We start from the raw sequence: 21,621 nt of genomic DNA, 5'->3' as shown, positions 1-21,621 counted from the left end.
CCCACCCCACCCCCAATCTCCAGCCCCCCCACCTCACCCCCAATCTCCAGCCCCCCCACCCCACCCCCAATCTCCAGCCCTCCCACCCCACCACCAATCTCCAGCCCCCTCACCCCACCCCCAATCTCCAGCCCTCCCCCAATCTCCAGCTGCCCCCCACCCCACCCCCAATCTCCAGCCCTCCCCAATCTCCAGCCCCCTCCCCCAATCTCCAGCCCCCCCACCCCACCCCCAATCTCCAGCCCTCCCACCCTACCCCCAATCTCCAGCCTTCCCCCAGTCCTCCCGAACACATGCTTATTCCCTCCCCCACCCCCCAATCCCAATTGTCAACCTCCCCCCTCTCGATTGCTAACCTCTTCCTATCCTGATTGCCGGCTTTCCCTTCGACTGAGCGTTGACCATGCTCTCTCCTGATCGCCGACCTCTGCCATCTCTCTAATGTCAACCTCACCCCCTTTCAATTGGCACAACCTCCTCCTCCCAAGTGCTGACATTCCCCCACACCCACCCCCCACACACCCCACCAGATTGCAGGGAGTTGGCACCAAGGGTGGAAGCAGGTACTAGTCAAAGTAAATGTGGCCTGAGAATATGATGATCTAGATTTTGCTGAAAAAAGAATGGCCTTATTAATGTGTAAATCAGCCAGCAACTTGTAGTGAAGAAGAGATACCCTGTGAATTGCAAATTGCCACAAGTTGCTAGCCGATTTGTGCCACTCCGTTGTAATCTTTGCGAAAATGGCACCGTGCACTTAATCTCCCACTGATTTTCATAAAGTTGTTGCAATCGCACATTAATTAAATGCACCACAGAAAGTTGTCTAGTTGTCGACAGCATAAGTATCCTTTTAAAGACATGATAATTGTTAATGATTGTCAATCAACCTCTCTTGCACAGAAAGTGAATAATTGTAAGTGTAGAATCTCATTCCTTCAGGCTGTGAGTTTTAGGAGATTTTAAAAATGGCAAATTTAAAATTGTTTTCTTACTTTTCCTTTGTCTCTTTTTTTTCTCTTTCTTAATCCAATTTTTCATTCCCTCTCATTATTTCTCTTTTTTGTACCTGTTTTGACATTAAATTTACCCATTCTAATTCACCCGCCTTTCTCGGTCCTTCCTCTGTTTAGTTCTCAATCCTTTAATATCATTGGTTCCTGAGATGCACTTTTCGTCCTGTTGTTCACCAAGGTCCCAGATGCCCTGTTATCAACTCGCACTTCCAGCAACTTTGTGGGCAAAAAATGTTAAAAACTAAACGTGTATGAGCTGGTCTAACTAATGGCATGCCGTGAGAAGCCACGCTCCAGCAAAATCTGGGCCAGTAAGACAGTTGCTATGTTTGTTCAGAAATAGTGTGCTTACACTGGTCTAGATTCCAACAGTAGAAAGGTGAGAGAGTGAAACCAGGAAATTATAGACCTGTTAGTCTAACATCTGTTGGGGGGAAGTTATTGGAATTTATAATTAAGGACAGATTAAGCACGTGGAGATATTTGAGCTGATTAGAGAGAGCCAACATGGCTTTGTAAATGGTAGGTCATGTCTAACAAACTTAATAAAATGTTTTGAGAAAGTAACTCAATTAGTAGACAGGGTGATGCCTATAGATGTAATTTATATGGACTTCCAGAAGGCATTCCACATAAGAGACTGTTAGCTAAAATTAAAGCTGATGAAATTGAAGGCAAATTATTGACCTGGTTAGGAGATTGGTTAGGTGGTAGTAGAGATAATGGGTATGTACCTGAGTTGGAAGAAAATGATTAGTGGTGCCCCACAAGGATCTGTGCTCGGGCCTCAATTATTCACTAATTTATTAATAACTTAGATAATGCAGTAACTAAAAATGAGAGCTATGCCTTTCAGGAATGAAGTTAGGAAACACTTGCATACGTAAAGGGCAGTCAAAGTTTGGAACTTTCTTCCTCAACTTCCAGTTGTTAATTTTAAATCTGAGATTGATAGATTTCTGTTAACCAAAGGTATCAAGGGATATGGGGCAACAGGCTCGAGGGGCTAAATGGCTACTCTTGTTCCTATGTTCCTATATAATAGAGAGCCATATATCCAAGTTTGCAGATGACACAAAGATTGGTGGCGTAGTGAGTCCTGTAGACGGGAGCATAAAGAGTCATTGATAGATCGAGTGGGCAAAACTGTGCCAGATGAATTTCAACACAGGTCATCCATTTTGAACTAAAGAAAAAGATAGATCTGAGTATTTTTAAATGATGAAAAACTGAAAACATGGAGGTCCAAATAAATTTTGAATCAATTAACGCAGATCACTAAAATGCAGTAGTCAGATACAGAAAATAATCAAAAAGGCAAAACTGCAGTTTAGAAGCACAACTCTGTGGGTTATCAAAAAGGAATGTTAGCCTTTATAACTGGAGTGTTAGAATATAAAGGGAGGAAGTTTTGCTACAGCTATATACAGAGTCCTGGTTTGACCACTTCTGGAGTACTGTGTATATTGGCCTTGGAAGGAGTGCAGTGCAGATTCATCAGGGAATGTTTCCAGGGCTCCAAGGGTTCTATTATGAGGAGAGATTGCATAAACTAGGATTGTATTCCCTGGAATATATAAGGTATGATTTGAGGGTTTTAGGATTTTGAAAGGATATGATAGGGTAGAGAGAGAGAAACTTTTTCTGCTGACGGTGGGGTGAGGGGGGCAGGGGGGTGATGGACATAACCTTGAAATCAGATCCAGGCCATTCAGGAGAGAAGTTAGGAAACACTTCTTCATGCAAAGGGTAGTAGAAGGGTAGTACTCTCTCCCACAAAAAGCAGTAGATGCCACCGTAATTAACAATTTAAAATCTGCGATTGATATATTTTTGCTAGCTAAGGGTATTGAGGGATATGGAGCTAAGGTAGGTAGGTAGATGGAGGTCGGATACAGATCAGCCATGATCTCATTGAATGCGGAACAGGCTCGAGGGGCTGAATGGCCTACCTATGTTCCTAATCTAGGGCAAGACTATTCACTACATTTTTGTTAAGGCCTGTAATATTGAGCAGTGTCGTTTTTGAACAGAATTATTAGGAATGTTCTTAATTCACCACAGAGAGATGTACCTGTGATTTCCTAAACCATGAGCTCCTGATATGATATTTGTAATGCAACATGAATACCAGTTCAATCTTAAACACAAAGAAATCCATCAATCCCACTGCATTTCCAGTTAACTTCCAAAGAAAATCTTATAATTTCAAATATCACATACCCAGTCAATGTCTCACGATATTTATATGTCATTTTTATTGCTTTACTATGTAGTTTGCTTCGTAAGTGGTATAAACATTATAAACCACTGACTGGAGTCATGGGCTCCATGGGAATGATTTTAACTTCCTCTGCCCAATGCAAATGAAATAGTAGCGGCCGGAAAATGGCACTTGCCATCGGGTGTACGCTGACACTTTAGATGCCACTGTCTGGGTACAGTCCTGAGTCGGGTGGCTGGGAGCGCCTGCCTGTTTCAGGTGGCAAGCCTCTCATCATATGCAAGTTATTATCCTATGGTATACTCAGAAGTCCAATAGCAATTCTCAGGCAGAAATGGGCAGAGTGTGTGCTGTCATTTGCCATTGAGTGACTTAACCAGTGGTCCTTCACATATATTTTTTGTGGGGCCAGAAGGAGTAGGGTTCCCCACAAAAATACTCCAGTCTGCTGCAGCCTGTACGTGTCCGGCTCCCCTCCATCCCTCTGCCCCTCAGCTCCGACTGTTGGCTACCTTCGCATCTGAGCTGTTCAATAACCATCCTCCCCAAAGAGCAAGCGGGTGGTATAAACAGGCGGGCGGAGGGCGCGTTGTTCATTTAAACTTCAAATTAGCCCACATGTTTCGGTAACCCACAGAGCTGTGGTCTTAATCTGCATTTATTATTTGTCTGACTTAATCTGCTAATTACAGGGCTCAGATTGATGAGGTGAAGGTCCCTTATGTGCGTTTAGAGAGATTACAGATCTGTGCACCATCCACTGGCCAGTTCCCTGTCTTCAAAGTGCAGCCAGATGTTGATGAAGATGAAGGCAGCTACATTTTGATGATGGATAGTCAGACCTCACATACTGCAACAAGGGTGAGTAGAAAGATATTTTATTAAAGAAAAATAAATTGACAACACTTTGCATTATAATAAACTCTCCAATTGTATTACATTTGGCAGACATTAATTGTGTTTCTGCAAACATTCCTCCTCCAGTTAACAAGGACATGAGCTTCGGATCTATGGTGAAAAATTTGAATCTATATCAACTAACCCATTTACCATATCTTTTAAGTTTTATTATTTCCTTCTTTGACAGATTAAGTCACTTTAGAATTTCCAATTGTCACTCTCAATGTATTGATTATCCTGTGGAACTTTTACTTTGGGGTTGCTACAATTTCTGCGCTAGGGAGGAGAAAAGTCACTGTTATAAATTTGGGTCTGCCATAGATACCTTTGTGAGTTCAGTGGCTTTAGTTGCTCTCAAGTGGTCTGATCATACCTTAATGGAGGACTCGTGCTTCCCTATCTACTTGCACAATAACATAAGCCAGGGGTGTAACAATGGTGCCCCATTGTGATCTGAACCAGATATTTGCGACCTCCCACGTGTACTTCAATCTCTCGGAAGGCAAACTGAGTTAATACTTAATGAGGAAAGGCTTGATCAGAATCGTTATACTGTTGTAATAAAATATATGACCACCAATATTTGATTAGTCTGTTTTATTTTACATTAAAATAGCAATTACGGAATGTTATAGAAACTCTTCCTTGCTTTATTCTGTATATTAATTTTATTACTTTTTTTTTAAAGAACATTACTCTGGACAGCACACTCACTCCACCAAACTCGAACCCTCCTCCCCCCCAACAAAGTGAGCTGGATGAGACAGCAGTTATTTCTGACCTACCTCTCGATGTTGTCGCATCTCCATCTCCTTCAAATGATAAACCTTCTGAAAAATCCACCAGCGGAACATCTTCTCAGACAACCCCAGTGCTAGCAGGTGCTACTGACGACAATGAGGATTATTGCGCAGTCTGTTTGAATGGCGGGGAGCTACTGTGTTGTGATCGATGTCCGAAGGTGTTCCATCTTGGCTGCCACGTGCCTTCTCTACTCAGCTTCCCAATGTAAATCCAGCTTTTAGTTATTGCGATTTTTTTAGTCTGTTAGTGAATAATGAATAACATCAGGTTGAGGTGAAATGTTTTCAATTTCAATTGATTCAAAGATCAAAAGGTGCAGTAGCACACGGTTACCAAAATATTGATCATGCTATTATTTAAGTACATTGCACACTAACATCATGCAGTCTGGAATGCTGAGGAAAGTGAGAGTTAGAAGGAAAGAGTAGCAGGTGGTTATAGTTAATGTCCGCCAGGGTTAGTGTTGGAATCATTGCTCTTCTCTGTTTTTAAATGATTTGGACTTTGGTATATGGCCGATATCAACATTTGCAGACACAAAAATTGGAAGTGTGGTTAACTACAAACGGGACTGTAAGCAACTCCAGAAAGATATAGACAGGTTAGTAAATTTGGCAAATATATGCAAGATGAAATTTAATGCATAGAAATGCGAGGTCATGCAATCCGGAGGGAAGACAAAATTGTGGAAATATATACTAAATGGTAAAACTTCAAACAGAATAGAGTAGCAGAGAGGCTTGGGATTTCAGATATAGAAATGTCTTCATTAAAAATGGGAGGACAAGTTGATAAAGTTGAAAGACATATAGAATTATAGTTTTTATACATTAGGGCATAGAGTACAAAAGCAAGGAAGTAATGCTAAACCTATATAAATCATTGGTTAGGCTGCAGTTCGAATAGTATATCCAATTTTGAGTGTTATTGAAAAAAATTAAAGGTAGTGGAGAGGCTGCAAAAACGATTCACTGATGACAATAGGGATGGGAAGCTTTAATGATGAGAAAAGACTTGAGAAACTTTAGGTCCCTTCATTAGAACAGAGAAGATTGAGACAAGAGCTGATGGAGGTGATGAAAATTTCTACTGGTCGATGAGTTGGTAACTAGAGGGCATAAATGTAAGATCATACAAAAGAATGTAAGGAGACGATAGGAGAATCTTTTTAATGCTAAAGCTTGTTAGGTCATGGAATCAGAAACAGTGGAGGAAGCATAATCCGTAATAGCTTTTAAAAGAGAAGTGGATACATATTTGGAAAAGGCAAATGAGATTAAGTGGCTAGCCATATAGCCTCCTTCGTGCTGTAAAATTCTCTAATTCTATGGTGCTTGTGCTGGGAGACAAAAGCGGCAAAATGATGAAAGTCAAAACAATTCATTACAATATTTTCTGAATGATACGTAGCTGTTCTTCTGAGGCACTTTTCATAATGTGGCATCCTGTGGTTTACGGACACCAGTGCAAAACCGGGTATAATGAAAAAAACACAACTCGGTGATTAGTTGCTAGATTATATATTTACAAAGGTGTAAGATCAATGTAACCAAAATGACATTGGCATGTTATGTACTTTAATTCATATCTTCAGATCAGTGCAGCTGGATCTGCTCTTGCAGATGTTTGTATCTTTCAGTTTATTTTGAAGCTTAACTTTAAGAAGATTATTTCTTCTGCAGGGAAACTATAGTGGAGTTTCAGTGCCAGGATGCACGTAGAACATTTTGTCCTCCTGTTATTGAAAGCTTTCGACTAACTTAATGTCAAGAACTTTGATCTGAAGTTCCCTTGTGCTGGCATTTAGCAATTGTAATGTCCCTTCCCAACTACTATCATGCACAAGTTGATGACACCAAGAGAAACAAACAAGCTTGATTTAGCATTGTGGGGTATATACAGACCTCATTTAAATGAGTTTTTCTCTTTTCCAATGCTTTTCTTTCCCCTGAGTCTATAACAAAAATGAAAACTGACTTTAGATGAGAAGGTTTCTCCTGGTAGTTGTTGTTTGTGGTGGAGGAGCGGTGAGAGATTGTGGCGGAGGTGCGGCAAGTGAAGGAACAGGGCCCAAAAGAGCAGAGGGCCCAGGGGCAGCACGGGCCAGCCCACACTGCGATATGTGTGCGCACTAGGTCCGTGCAGCAGAGCAGGTCTCTAGTCGTCCTGGTTAACCCTTGCCACTGGATAAAGGCCTAGCTCTGTCAAGCCCATGTGGTGGCTGGTGTGCAACAGTCACCACATGTTAAAAAATCCACGCACAGGCATCTTCCACCCTTCAATTGGAGTTCAGGACTGGAACATCGGGTCCTTTATTGAAACATCTGTGAACTCATGTGGAAGCAAGTCATCCTCGTTTGAGGGACCGCCTTTGATGATGCGATTACTGCCATCATAAACTTAACGGGGTTATCTCCTATCTTCACTATTTCAGCAAAACTATTTTAAAAGAATGCATTTGTGGTTTTGCTAAAAATATAGATCAGGAAATTGTCCCACTCTGTTCACAATGCTGCAAATACATAGAAACCAGCAAAGATATTTCTTCCAATTTTCAGGTGAGCTAGGGAATCAACAGCAGTTTTGGCGCAGACAGATAGTAGCCAATATATCTAAGAGTAATTTTAAGTGAAAGAAATTTTAAGATGCTGCCTAGCATAATAAAAAAAATGTCCACAGGCATCTTAATTTATAAATAGGGTTTACGAAGAGTTTAAGAATTTTCTGAAGTTCAAGCCCACTGAAGTATAACAGTGCAGTTTGGCATAATCAGAGCTACTACCATCGGGATCATTTTGTTAATGTTCATTATAACCAATTTTCTTTCTGACTCCAGATTCATGCTGGACTATGGTTTCAAAAGCTGCCCTTCAGTATCTTATTCAAATGTTTTGTTTCATGTGAGCCTAGAATAGTGACACCCATTAAGGCAGTTGAGCCGAGCCCAATCCTGTCCAGCACCCTCCCCCCGCAATCACACACACACACACACTGCTGGATAGCAAACAGAAATACCTAACCTCTCTAGCCCAGAAGCACACTACCACTACCTTACATAACACAACACCGATTAGGAATTGAACCCCAGACCTTCTTGGATTGTATAGCTCCGATCCACACTGGGCAGTGTCTTTAGCAATCAGACCACTGGAGATAGCCATTGTAACTGAATTTTAAAAGTTCAATAATGATGAGACTTCTCTTTAAAATTTCAATCCAACTGTTCATGGGTGTATTCAAAATATTGATTTGCAGGGGTGAATGGTTGTGTACATTATGTCGGAATGTGGTGATGCCAGAAGTGGAATATGATTGTGAAAATACACGATATATCAATGAAAACCGAGGGATAAGAACGTTACCGGGTCTCTCCATTGGTGACCAAAGAGTGAGCAACAGCATCTTTACTGCACCAATATTTGAGAATAATGCTTTTTGAGGTGTATTGTCATTTGCCTGTCACATTGTAACTAAATCGATGCTGAGTCTCTTGAAACAATAGTCAGGTTATTTTAAAAATATAATTTTTGTTTTCTTTTGTAGTGGTATTTAGAAAATTATTTGTAATACAGGTGTATTCTCTAATTTACTACATTTATAATAACTTCCTCCAAAGTGCATGAGATGTGTATTCAATATTCCTGTCCAGGGTGCTAGCTATTAAAGAGAGGGTAAGAGTAGGGACACTGCTTTCAATGTGATGCGTATTAACTCTTCAACTACCTTCCCTTTAATATCCAGTACAAATAATATCTTGCCTGAATTATCCAAATAAAATGGAGACTTGTAATGAGTAATGTGTAAATGTATGTGCATATTCAATCAAAGAGCTTCTTTATTAACTGCAAACTGTGTTGCCTACAGAAATGTGAGAAGCTGGCATTGCGCCTTTACTGCTTTCCGCTAAGCCTGCCGTTCCATGAGCCCGTCAGTCCACTGGTGAGCACAATTAGCTGTCATTTGCTGTTACCGTCCATACAGAGGAGTGTGTGCAATGTTTGACGTGGATGGAGTAGTGCCACATCTGTTGATTCTAAAGCAGCTGGCTTTCTGCAGTGAAGCAGGCCACCAATATTTTCTATGTTTCTATAGCAGGAATGGGGTACTGAAGTTTCATGTTCAGCCATGAACTCATTGAATGGTGGTGCAGGCTAGAAGGGCTGAATGGCCTACTCCTGCACCTATTTTCTATGTTTCTATGTTTCTATGACTGCAGGTCCTGGATCAAGTTGGAGATGCACTAATGTTAATGAATGGACCCTGCCATTAGGTGGCTGCATCTTTCTTCCAGTGGTGTAAATATGAGGCCAATTTTATATTTAAATAAGTAGTACAGAACTTGTGCTTTTTATTGTACCTAAATTTAAGCTTAGATATTAACTTGTGTAACTGCAAGTCAGTTCTAAATAAGTCAACTGGCCAGGTATCAATTAGATTTTGTAGTTGTGGGCTGACTAAGCAGTTAAAACTGGTTTGTGTCTGAAAAGTATATAAAGAGGTAGTTGAGAGAGCTTCAAGTTGAGCCATGATGACATCACAGAGTGAGGAATTTGGTAAGAGTGGGAAATAGGGGCAGAGGGGGAAGAATGTTCTAAAAAGATTTGTTGATATTATGGCCCGTAATTTGTGTTCAGCAGTGAAGCAAAGGCACACACTGCTGGCCCCGAAGAAAGCTGCCCACAGAAATTTTGCAGGTGAGAAGTTTGCCTTTTTCGACGTTCAGTGATTGCAGTGCTCTGTCATGGGGATTCCTATGGTGATACTGCAGTGATACCAACAAGCCAATCACACAGACAGGAAATCAGGAAATGAGAAGCTTCTTTTATCCAGACTTTAAAAAAAATGTTACAGAGCGCAGTAAAGATTGCGACTCTCACATGGGGATAAGACAGAAACTGAAATATCATGAACACATTTTTTTAAGTTTTTAAAACATTTTAATTTTTTTCACAATGGAGAAATTTCACACTCCACATATCTAACAATTAGATTTTTAGGACCAGAATGTTTGTTTACCAGTCGATATGCTGTTAAAACCCCAGTTACACATATTCCAACAAGGCTAAACATTTAATGTGGTATTTAACAGTGATAGTATCACGGAAAAGATCCAGAGGCAAAATTGCCCTTTTTTATAGCCTCATTAGCGCCTCCGGGGGACACTAATGGGGCGCAACGAGATTATCGCCTGGGGGGAAGGGTTGATAGTGGCTCTGGGGAAATTGCCCCGGAAGTTTGGGGGGTGTTGTGCCGATAGCATCGCACCCCGCGATGATGTCATCACCGTCTGCAGCAAACCCTCACCGCCTCGCGCTGACCCCTTTGCACCCTGCGGGGGAAATTGCCCCGTGGGCGGTGAGGATGGTGATGGCCGATGTCACTGAACATCCGCTGCCGGGGCACTCCTTACAGAAGAGGCCATTTTAATCATGGGCCGCCATAGTTTTCTGTCAGCCATCCTGCAGCCCAGCACTCCGTTATGGATGTCGGGCTGTTGGCCCGGTTGAGGGCGTCCCTGGTGGCTCAGTGGCAGCTGCCAAAGGGACTGCAGAGTGGGCAGTGGGCCTGGCCTTTAATTGAAGGGGAGGGGCGTTCTGCGTCAGCGCTATGTGGAGCATCTGTATAGCACTGACGTTGCCGACAGGGCGCTGGGCGCTGGGACACGCTCTGCACTCAGCACCACACTACTGCCCCGGGAGCGACCCCACGAACACGGAGCACCTCCGATATCGCTCCGCCTCCGTTGAGGGGCGGAAGTGCCGATTTCCGTGCTGGGAGCAGAAGTGCCCCTGGGCAGCCTGGCACCCCGCCTTGGTGGCGAGTGGACCGAACTTAAAGAGTCGCAGAGCTCGCAGTGCCTCTCCCCTTTAAGTGACGCACCAGCATGATGACATCATCAGCACTACGTTGATGAGTGACAGTGACGGACACTCCGCCCACACCTCAACTTCCACCCCTCTTCTTACCAAAACTCTGCTCTCCGCCCCCATCATTACCAATCCGGGCCGCTCGGAAAAAAAAGCCAAAGAGCGGAATTTCGCGCAAGAGACCACCACATCTGTCGATGTGCTGCATTTTCGACGGAGGGCAATTATGGCCCTCTTGCATTTATACAAGTTCCTTTCACAATCTCAGGATGTCCCAAAGTACTTAGAACAGAGAGGAAGAGAAACTTCTTTACACAGAGTTGTGAGGCTATGGCATTTTAATTTCAGGGTTAGTAGTTGAGGGAGAATCGATGTCAACATTTAAGATTAGATTCAAAATTAGATTGGATCGGTTGATGAAGGAAAAGGGGATCATCAGACTTGCTTCCATTCCAAAAATGAGTTCTCGGATGACTGTACAGTCCAATACAGGAATTACCGTCTCTGTCATAGGTAGGGCAGACAGTGGTTGAAGGAAAGGGTGGGTGGGGAGTCTGGTTTGTCGCACGCTCCTTCCGCTGCCTGTGCTTGTCCTCTGCATGCTCTCGGTGACGAGACTCGAGGTGCTCAGCGCCCTCCCGGATGTTCTTCCTCCACTTAGAGCAGTCTTGGGCCAGGAATTCCCAGGTGCCGGTGGGAATGTTAAACTTTATCAAGGAGGCTTTGAGGGTGTCCTTGAAATGTTTCCTCTGCCCACCTGGGGCTTGCCTACCGTGTAGGAGTTCTGAATAGAGCGCTTGCTTTGGGAGTCTCGTGTTGGGCACGCGGACGATATGGCCCGCCCAACGGAGCAGGTCGAGTGTGGTCAGTGCTTCGATGCTGGGGATGTTGGCCTGAGCGAGAACACTGACGTTGGTGCGTCTGTCCTCCCAGGGGATTTGCAGGATCTTGCGGAGGCAGCGTTGATGGTATTTCTCCAGCGCTTTGAGATGTCTACTGTATATGGTCCATGTCTCTGAGCCCCATAGGAGAGCGGGTATCACTACAGCCCTATAGACCATAAGCTTGGTGCCAGATTTGAGGTCCTGGTTTTCGAAAACTCTCTTCCTCTGGCGACCGAAGACTGCGCTGGCACACTGGAGACGGTGTTGGACCTCGTCGTCGATGTCTGCCCTTGCTGATACAGAGATATGGCAATAGATTGGGTGAATGTGATTGGGAGTATTGCTTGTGTGGAATGTAAACACTGACACAGACCGTATAACATGTTGGGTGTGCTTTGGGATGCAGGGTTGAATTTTTGCATTTGTGATTTATGCCATGGTGAGTTCCTATCTTGGTTGGACTGTTGAGAAAAAACTTGGCATTTCCCTGTCGGAGGGCACAGATACATAAGCTGACACAGGTCGGGTCAATCTCACATATCTATCAATCCCCTGTAGCACCTTGTCAGTTTGTTTGCTTCCCCCCCACAAAAAAAAATAACATCACATTAATAAATATTGTGAAAACAAAATATCCAAGCACTCTGTAATTTAAGCACTTGACTCTCAAAAAAACAAGTTTGAGAGTTTAGGACATTTTTATTCTTGAACCTAACTCTGCTCATTTTTCACCAGTGCCAATACAAAAAGAAGAAATAAAAGCCAATTGTGTCTTGCTCTATTTGAATTGTGCATCCTGTTGTCCAATCATGGCGTATCATGGTGAGGGGACGTTGAGGAGAAATGTGGAAACCACATAGTACTGCTCTTTCACTGAAAGCATGAGGTGTAGTCCAATAAGCTGCATAGTTATCACAAATAATTCCGATAAATGCACTACCCAATATAGTACTAAACTATATTGGTCAGGGAGGTCCCAATGTGATGCCTCATTTAAGTTAGCTGTTCTCATCCATATCCAGCATTTACTGTGTTAAGATAAGAACATAAGAAATAGGAGCAGGAGTAGGCCATTTGGCCCCTCGAGCCTGCTCCGCCATTCAATAAGATCACTGCTGATCTGATCATGGACTCAGCTCCACTTCCCTGCCCGCTCCCCATAACCCTTTATTCCCTTATCGCTCAAAATTCTGTCTAGCTCCGCCTTAAAAATATTTAATGACCCAGCCTCCACAGTTCTCTGGGGCAGAGAATTCCACAGATTTACAACCCGCTGAGAGAAGAAATTCCTCCTCATCTCGGTTTTAAATGGGCGGCCCCTTATTCTGAGACTGTGTCCCCTAGTTTTAGTTTCCCCTATGAGTGGAAATATCCTCTTTGCATCCATTTTGTCGAGTCCCTTCATTATCTTATAAGTTTCACCTCTCATTCTGAACTCCAATGTGTATAGGCCCAATTTACTCAACCTATCTTCATAAGTCAACCCCGTAATCTCCGGAATCATTGTCCCTTGTGTCCCTGGGCTAGGAAGGGGAAAAATGAGTCATGATCCCAACTCTTGATTGCAACTCAGTGACCTCACTGGCAAGTGTGCCAATGTGAATGTTTGGTGACAAGAGCTTCAGGCTCAGTTATAATACAGTGCAGTGTTAAATCGCCTGCTAACATTGTCCAGCCATCTCTGAAGAATCAACACTTTTGCAAGATACTAAAGGCCGCACAACCCCTGCATGAGTTGGTGTCTGTATGTGGGATGGGGTGGAGGTAAAAGGGATTTTTTTAATAAATTGCAAACTAAAATCTGAATTGTTGAAGGTTTCCAAGGCAATGCTTTAGCTATCAGTTAAAAATAAAATATGAAAGCAAACTGCAGATGCTGGAAATCTGAAATAAAAACAGAAAATGCTGGAAACACTCAGCAGGTCAGGCAGCCTCTGCGGGGAGAGGATTAGAGTTAATGGGCTGACCTTGCGGTCGGTGGCTTCCCGCAGGCAAGTGCCTCTGACCTGAAACATTTCTATGAAAGTACCTGGTGGTCCGGGAGGAGTGTGGGATTCTGGTGGGGAGGCCGTCTCTTCCCCCGCTGCAAGCGTGCTCCCATCCGGAGGGTTCCCACGGAGACGGTGCAGTCACCGTGCGACTGCTCAGCCAATCAGGTACAGTATTCCACAACTTTCTCACTAATAGCAATAAGAACTCCGTATTGACGAGTTCTCATTGCTATTAATGAGAAAAAAACAAACACACTAAACACACACAATAAAAAATAAAAAAACAGACCTCACATAATTAAAATTAAAGTTAGAGAAAATATTTTTTTCCGAGTTTTTAAAAAGTTTTTTTAGTTATGGTTAAAAATAAATGTAACATAGTGGGCAGGGTTTTTAAAAATGTGTTTTTCTAAATTTAATTTTATTATAATTTTCTATGTTTTTAAACTCTTACGCCTGTAAAAGAAGGCTATACGCCTGCTTTTATCAGGCGCAAGAATTTTGAGAACATTTTCTGGGCAAGGTGTATGGGTAAATCCCGCAATCTTGCCCTTGCAAATGTCCTCGCACCCGATATGCGTGAGATCTGTCAAGTTCCAACTTGACAGATTGGAAAAGCCGGTTTTCAGCGCATGATTACGAGCTGAAAACAGGCTTTTGTGATGCCTTCCCGAGTCTGTACACACTCAGAACGGACCCAGGAGGCCAGAATTTCTGCACCAATGTTTCAGGTCAATGACCTTTCAGCAAACTAGAATAAGTTAGAGATATAACTGGTTTTTAGGCAAGTACAGAGAGGCAGGGAAACAGGGAGAGGTGGAAGAACAAAAGACAAGGTTTGTGATAGGGTGGAAGGCAGAAGTGATTAAATGACAAGATAAAAATAAAATATGTATATTTTTATGTTTTAATTTTTTTGTTTAATAATAAAAAATGTTCTTAAGTTTCTAAATTTTCACTTATTAATCAGCATTTACTTCTATTTAGGCACGTCATTACTACCAGATTATCAAAAGGCCAATGGATCTTTCTACAGTCAGGGCAAAACTTCAGAAAAAGAGTGCCCTCCATTACTACACACCAGAAGAGTTTATTTCTGACATTCAACTCATGTTTATGAATTGTGCAAAATTTAATTATGTGAGTAAAATTTACATATCTCTCTGATGCTAGTGTTTTCAGACTCTAACTGGCTCTATCCTAGCACTCCCTACACCCCTCAATATTTCCTTCTTTCTACAATCTGTAGGAGCCAAAATTGCGTCCCCCTTTAAGGTGCAAAATGGGAAGGTAAGGCCGGGGGCAGCAGAAACTATCGGTGGCTGAGTGGCGCGTCCGTCCTGAAAGGGCACCACTGCGGCAGCCATTTTATTTTAATTGTCAGCTGACTCTGAAGTCGGCCCGACAATGGTTGCCATGGGTTTGGCCACTGTCCCGGCCGAAGCCCTTCCTGGTGGCCCAGTGGGTGCCACTAAAGTGGCTGCAGAGCTCGCAGCGGCCGTCCCTTTTAAGTGAAGGGGAGAGACATGGCGTGACGCATCAGCATGACCAGTGTGTCGCACAGACATCATAAGCGTCGCGCTGACATGCTCAGCATGGCGCTATTGAACACAGCCCTCCTTCCGCCCCGCTCCCGATGCACTACCGCCTCTCAGCCGTCCCAAACACTGCCCCGATGATTTCTTTATTTTTAAAAAAAGGGCAATTCCAAATGATTCTCCGCCCCATCGATTCAGGCGGAGAATCCTCACTTCATTTGAATTATCCAGCCCAACCTGAGTGGAGGGCAATTTTGGTCACGTAGTGTTTTAAAGCCGTGTCTTGATGACACTGCTCTTCATGGAGTTCTGCAGTATAAGTCTTGGTCTTGTACCTGGGTCTCTGAATTTAGAAGATATGTTCATGGCTGCTACTCCTTTGTGTCTGCGAGCCGTATATTAGAATATGGCTTTTCCATCCAAGCAGGAATTTTTAAATTTTTTGTCACAAGGAGTGTAGCTGCACCATTTCCCCCAAGTACTGAGTAATGAATCGATGATAACGTTAGGCCAGCAACATACTCACAAAGCTCTGCACTCCTTTACTCTAGACAAGCATTCATAATTTGACAATATTTTATACAGTGAAAAAGATTCTTGTAATATTTGATTCTTAAAGCTTTATTTCCTAATTAAATCCAGAGGGAATGGAGCCCTTCCAGGATACCATGACGGTGAAATTATTGCTGTTTGATTTAATTTTCACATTAGAACATAATGGTGGCATTGGTATGAATCCTTATGAGCCTGGAAGGCCCAAAATGTAATCCCTAGTCTACTAAGCTGCCTAAACTCAACTAGGGCAGCAGGTGAGTTCTAGAATTGAGCTTTGTGCCCCCGGCCTGCGAGGGACAAGATATTGGCATGACTCCTGCTCCTGAGTTAGTTCATGATTTGTTTTCCCGATAACATTGCCTGCATGCTGCTCCCATAAAAAACTGACTGGCGTTTCTAACTCTTTCATGGACTTAATCTGTCTAGATAAGTCTTTGAAAAGCTGTTGCTTTTAGTATCTATTGGGTTGAAATTGACTATGTGATAGTGATGACGAACATGTTAACACATTGTATGAAATTCTTTTGTTGGCTACTTTAACCTACTTAATGGATTAAAGTATTTGTTAAAATAGTAAAGAAATTTCTAACCAGTCCCTTAATGTGTTCATTCCTGATATCCCATTATACAATTTCAAGTCCTATCTGTAATAAAACATATTTTGAACATTATCAATTGAAAGGCATTGAACGCAAGTTACAGAGAATGTTGCATTGAATTTTTGTGTGTATGCAAAACAATTAAATCTGGAATGTATCTATTTAATGTGCAATGATCTTTTATAGCCAGATTCAGAGGTGGCCCAAGCGGGGACAGGCTTAGAAACGTGCTTCAACGAAAACCTAAAAGAAATTTATCCTGACAAGAGCTTGACAGGAACAACCCAAGAAGAATCTGACTATGAAGAGATTGACAATGAAAGTGGCACAGTTACTATCAATGGGTTTACTTGGCCAACAGAAGAAAAAGAGCACGTGAAGCCAAAGAGGAGACGCAAGCATGGTGCAAGCCACAGCCATAAGGACAATAGACTGTAAATGGTGTTGCTAACTGAATGTATAAATATTGTGAAATGTAAATCGATCCTTCTCTCTCTCTCTCTCTCTCTCTCTCAGTAAGTACATTGCTCTTTCATTCATTTTTTTTCAAAAACTTGAGTATGTTTTCTATAATTGTTGGCCCTCTCAGGAATGGATACCAGCTTCCCTGAAGTGGAAACAGTAAACGGCAATTAACAGTTCTTTTCATAGATTGTTGCAAACTAATTACACTGAATGAGCGGGATGTGGTGAATTGTCGAGGAATTTCTAACCAGTCCATTACTGGGTTTATTCCTGATATCCCATTATACAATTCCATGTCCTATCTATAATTAAACAGATTTTGAACATTATCAGTTGAAAGGCATTGTGCACAAGTTACAGAGAATGTTGCATTGAATTTTTGTGTGTAATGCAAAACAATTAAATCTGGAATTTATCTATTTAATGTGCAATGATCTTTTATAGCCAGATTCAGAGATGGCCCAAGCGAGGAGAAGCTTAGAACTGAAAAGAAATTTATCCTGACAAGAACCTTGTGTGAAAGACTTGTATCACTTGCCTATGTTTGCATTGCTGTTGGGCGAGGGAACCGTTATAAAATAGCATTACTGCTGATGTTCTCTGCAAGTTATGGAGCATTACTCCAGTTAGATTCAGATACATTTGTGGAATGCAGACGGTGAAATGATAATCTATTCAAATTTCTTATTCTTCACGTAAACAATAGCCTGTGCAATGAAAATGACATTCAGGGTTGAATTTCCATGGGGATTCTCCCGATCGTCCACTTTAACGTCGGCGGAAGTTGGAGGGACCCTCTGAGAAACAGCATAAACGATAAACCCCTGTAGAAATTCCACCTTCATTCAGTTGAATGTGGGTTGTGTTTTTTAATTAAATGTTTAACTTCCGATATTCCTGCCAGGATTTCTTTTGGATTGTATAGTATCCTGTAGTGAGTTGCTTGAGGAATATCAATTTTAGTCTTTATTTTCCAGTATTGATTGTTGCAAATTAGATCAAGAAATGTTGCCTTCCTTGAGTTTGGTGGTGATTGGAATCACTATTGGTTTATTTTGGGATGGATTTTATTTTTCTATTAACATGTCAGCTGTGCAGATTTTTTAAATTCAACTTGTTGTTAAACTGCACAGATTTTGATTGTAAAGCTTTTTGGAATTTTGGAATCGTGTTGCTTCACAAATGCTCAAACACCATCATCCACAGAATTGCTATTGGTAGAACGCTGCCAACAGTGTGTTACATGATCCTCTTTTTGAACTTTTATGTATTGATTTGAAAAGAAAAATGATGATGCGGGAGCTAGGTAGGGTGAGAAAACCTTGGTGGGGAAACTATTTGTGCAGGTAACTACTTGATTTGGTTATAGTCATGATTGTTGATCTTTGATCTAAGCCGGCGCATTGACCTGTAGTGTGAGCTTTTTGTATGCATAGAAAAAGAACTGTGGGGCCAGGCTGGCAGTTTGTCGTGAATGATTTTCCAGAGTAAGACTGAGGGCCTGAGGCCAGTTCTTTAAAATGAAGGCTACATGAGTCGAACAAAATAACCATACATGTCAACACAATACCATTGCTTGAATGTGAGACTTTAATTAGATTACTGTTAAAGTAATGAGAAGAAAACCTTTTGTTTTCAATAAATACCAGAACAGTACTTAAAATGCCAGATGTAGAATAGAAATGGCTTCACCAGCATTGCTGTTCATGCTGATTGATATCTGTCTTTCAATGAAAATTATACATTTAACTATTGTACATGACAGTATATGCATAAATTGTCAGCAGGTTGTAATTAAATTAACTTTATAAAAGTACTGTGTTAAATCCATTCTTATTACTTATTATTGTAATAAAATGTTAACATTGCTGAATAAAGTTTCAAAACATTACGGTTATTTTCAATGTGTATATTTCGCAAGCTATTAGAAATGATAAATACCTACAAATACAGGAGTGCCCAATTTTAGGCATTCAGTGGGTGCAGGGTAACCTTGCGGCAGAATGGCGAGGTTCGAGGCTCCCACAATATTGGGCGACGGACGTCATTGTCATACAGCTGGCACGGTGCAATGATCTGCCAGCGAAAACTGTAGGAGGAGTGAAGAAAAAAACGTCACAGCGACCCTCAGGTAAGTGGGTCAGGTCATGGGGCTGGGGTAAGGAGATCAGGGGTCGGGGCTGGCAGGGGGAGGGTTAGGGGTCGAGGGTAATGGTGACGGGGGGAGGGGAGGAAGGCTGGAAGCGGCGATCGGGTCCTTTACATAGGATTACATAAGATATACAGCTTAGAAATAGGCCATTCAACCCAGCCAGTCCATGCCGGCATTTAAGTTCCACTCAAGCCTCCTCTCTTTTTTCCTCATCTAAATCTATCAGCATAACAACAGCGACAATTTCTATATATATCGCACCTTTAACGTAATGAAATGTTCTAAGGTGCTTCACAGGAGGGAAATTTGACACCAAGCCACATAAGGAGAAATTAGGGCAGCTTGATCAAAGTGGAAGGTTTTATGGAGCATCTCCAGAGCTTAGGGCCTAGGCAACAGAAGATCCCTTTATTCCCTCCGTAGTCATATTTTTGTCCAGCCTCCCCTTAAATGCATCTATACTATTCGCTTCAACCTCTCCCTGGGGTAGCAAGTTCCACATTCTCACCACTCTTTGAATAAAGAAGTATCTTCTGAATTCCTTATTGGATTTCTTGGTGACTATCTTATTATTGATGGCTTCTAGTTATGCTCTTCCCCACAAGTGGAAACACTCTCTCTGTATTCACTCTATCAAAACCTTTCATCATTTTAAAGACCTCTATTAGGTCACCCCTCTGCTGTCTTTTCAAGAGAAAAGAGACCCACCTGTTCGTCCTTTCCTGATATGTATACCCTCGCATTTCTGGTATCATCCTTGTAAATCTTCTCTGCACCCTCTCCAGTGCCTCTATATCCTTTTTATAATACGGTGACCAGAACTGTACGGAGTGCTCCACGTGTGGTCCAGCTAAGCTTCAATACAGGTTCAGCATAGCTTCCCTACTTTTCAATTCTAAACCTCTAGAAATGAACCTTAGTGCTTGGTTTGCTTTTTAAGGCCTTGCTAATCCGTGTCGCAACTTTTAGCGATTTGTGTATTTGTATCCGAGATCTCTTTGTTCCTCTACCCCCACCGAGACTCACACCCTCCCAGTAATAAGTGACTTCCCTATTCTTCCTACCAAAATGTAATACCTCACATTTATCTGTGTTGAACTTAATTTGCCAATTGTATGCCCATTCTGCAAGTTTATTAATGTCCTCCTGTAATTTATTGCAGTCCTCCTCAGTATGGACTATCTCTTTCTCGCACCCCCCCTCCCCCCACACACACACACAATTTAGTGTTATCTGCAAATTTAGAAATTGTGTAAATCGTTACTATAAGTTGTGAACAGCAGCGGTCCCAGCACTGATCCTTGTGGAACACCACATCCCACCTTCTGCCCCTGTGAATAGTTACCTTGTACCCCGACTCTCTGCTTTCTGTCTTGAAGCCAACTAGTGATACATTCTGCTATTTGTCCCCTGACTCTGCATTCTCTGACCTTGTTCATCAGTCTATTATGGGGTACCTTATTGAAGGCCTTTTGAAAATCTGGATGAATTACATCTGCATCACTATTATTTATTCTCTCTGTTGCCTCTTCAAAAGATTCAATGAGGTTGGTCAAGCAAGACCTTTCCTTTTGAAATCCATGCTGACTTTATTATATTTTTGGTTTCTAGATGTTCTTCTATTTTCTCCTTTAGTAGGGATTCATGATTTTTCCTACTACCGATGTTAAGCTGACTGGTCTATAATTCCCTGGATATGTTCTATCCCCCTTCTTAAATATAGGTATTATGTTAGCTATCCTCCAGTCCTCTGGCACTGCACCTTTTTATCGCAAATTATTAAATACTGTAAGAAATGCCTTTGCTCTTTCCTGGATTCTTTTACAATGCATGCATGCAATCCATCCGAACGACGGGTTTTATCCTTTTTGAGTTTGATTACTTTATTTAATATATCCCCTCTTTTTATTTTAAATGTACTTATCCCCTTACTAATCTCATCATCCAATGTCATGTCCACCAGTTATATTTAATGTGCACTTCATTTCATTCGGTTTCCCAGTGACTCAGTTGGATTAACCTAGTGGGTAGTTGAGGTATTGAGTCTTAGAATCATAGAATCATAGAATCATAGAATGGTAATTCCCGATCTGCGAGGGAACACCATCGCGGCAGGTCGGAGAAAAGGAAGAGCGAGCCACTGCAGGGAGCGGCGCGAGCCGTTCTAGGAGGGCGACTGGATTGACGTCATCGGAGTCCAGGCAACCGATTGGAGCGGAACGAGATCAGCGGCAGGGTTGGGACCCAGGTGGAGAAGGATCAGCGAAGCCCGGAGATTGAGACCAGTGGGGAGCGGTGATCGGAGGCGGTGAGCAGTGGAGGATCGATGATGTCGGGACCCGGGAGCGGCTGGGTTGAGGCCCAGGAGCGGCGGTGTCAGAGTATAGGAGTGAATGGGTCGTGGCCCAGGAGCAGTGCAGCAGAGCTTGGTCTCCAGTCATCTTGGTTAACCCTTGCCACTGGACCAAGGCCTTGCTATGTCAAACCCATGTGGTGGCTGGCGTGTAAGAATTCACACAAAGGCATCTTCCACCCTTCAGGATGTAGCTCGGGACTTAGAATGTCAGGTCCCTGATTGAAACACCTGTGAACTCATCTTATTTTTGTTGTGGAATTGGGTCATCCT

At 42.3% G+C, this 21,621-nt stretch overlaps 1 protein-coding gene across 1 annotated transcript in view; it reads left to right on the top strand.

The window, feature by feature from the left end:
- trim66 (tripartite motif containing 66) overlaps positions 1-16,946 on the top strand; it is a 338,218-nt gene extending 321,272 nt beyond the window's left edge. The window contains exons 14-19 of the mRNA XM_070898689.1: positions 3,933-4,101; positions 4,829-5,148; positions 8,200-8,332; positions 8,809-8,883; positions 14,674-14,826; positions 16,565-16,946. Coding sequence (XP_070754790.1) covers positions 3,933-4,101; positions 4,829-5,148; positions 8,200-8,332; positions 8,809-8,883; positions 14,674-14,826; positions 16,565-16,816 — 1,102 coding nt within the window. The 3' untranslated portion in view covers positions 16,817-16,946. The remainder of the gene's footprint in view (positions 1-3,932; positions 4,102-4,828; positions 5,149-8,199; positions 8,333-8,808; positions 8,884-14,673; positions 14,827-16,564) is intronic.
- The last annotated feature ends 4,675 nt before the right edge of the window (positions 16,947-21,621 follow it).

This window comes from Pristiophorus japonicus, chromosome 14 (genome assembly GCF_044704955.1).
Source record: "Pristiophorus japonicus isolate sPriJap1 chromosome 14, sPriJap1.hap1, whole genome shotgun sequence".
Lineage (NCBI taxonomy): Eukaryota > Metazoa > Chordata > Chondrichthyes > Pristiophoridae > Pristiophorus > Pristiophorus japonicus.
The sequence above is the reverse complement of the archived record's forward strand: the minus strand, read 5'-3'. Positions and strand labels throughout refer to the sequence as shown.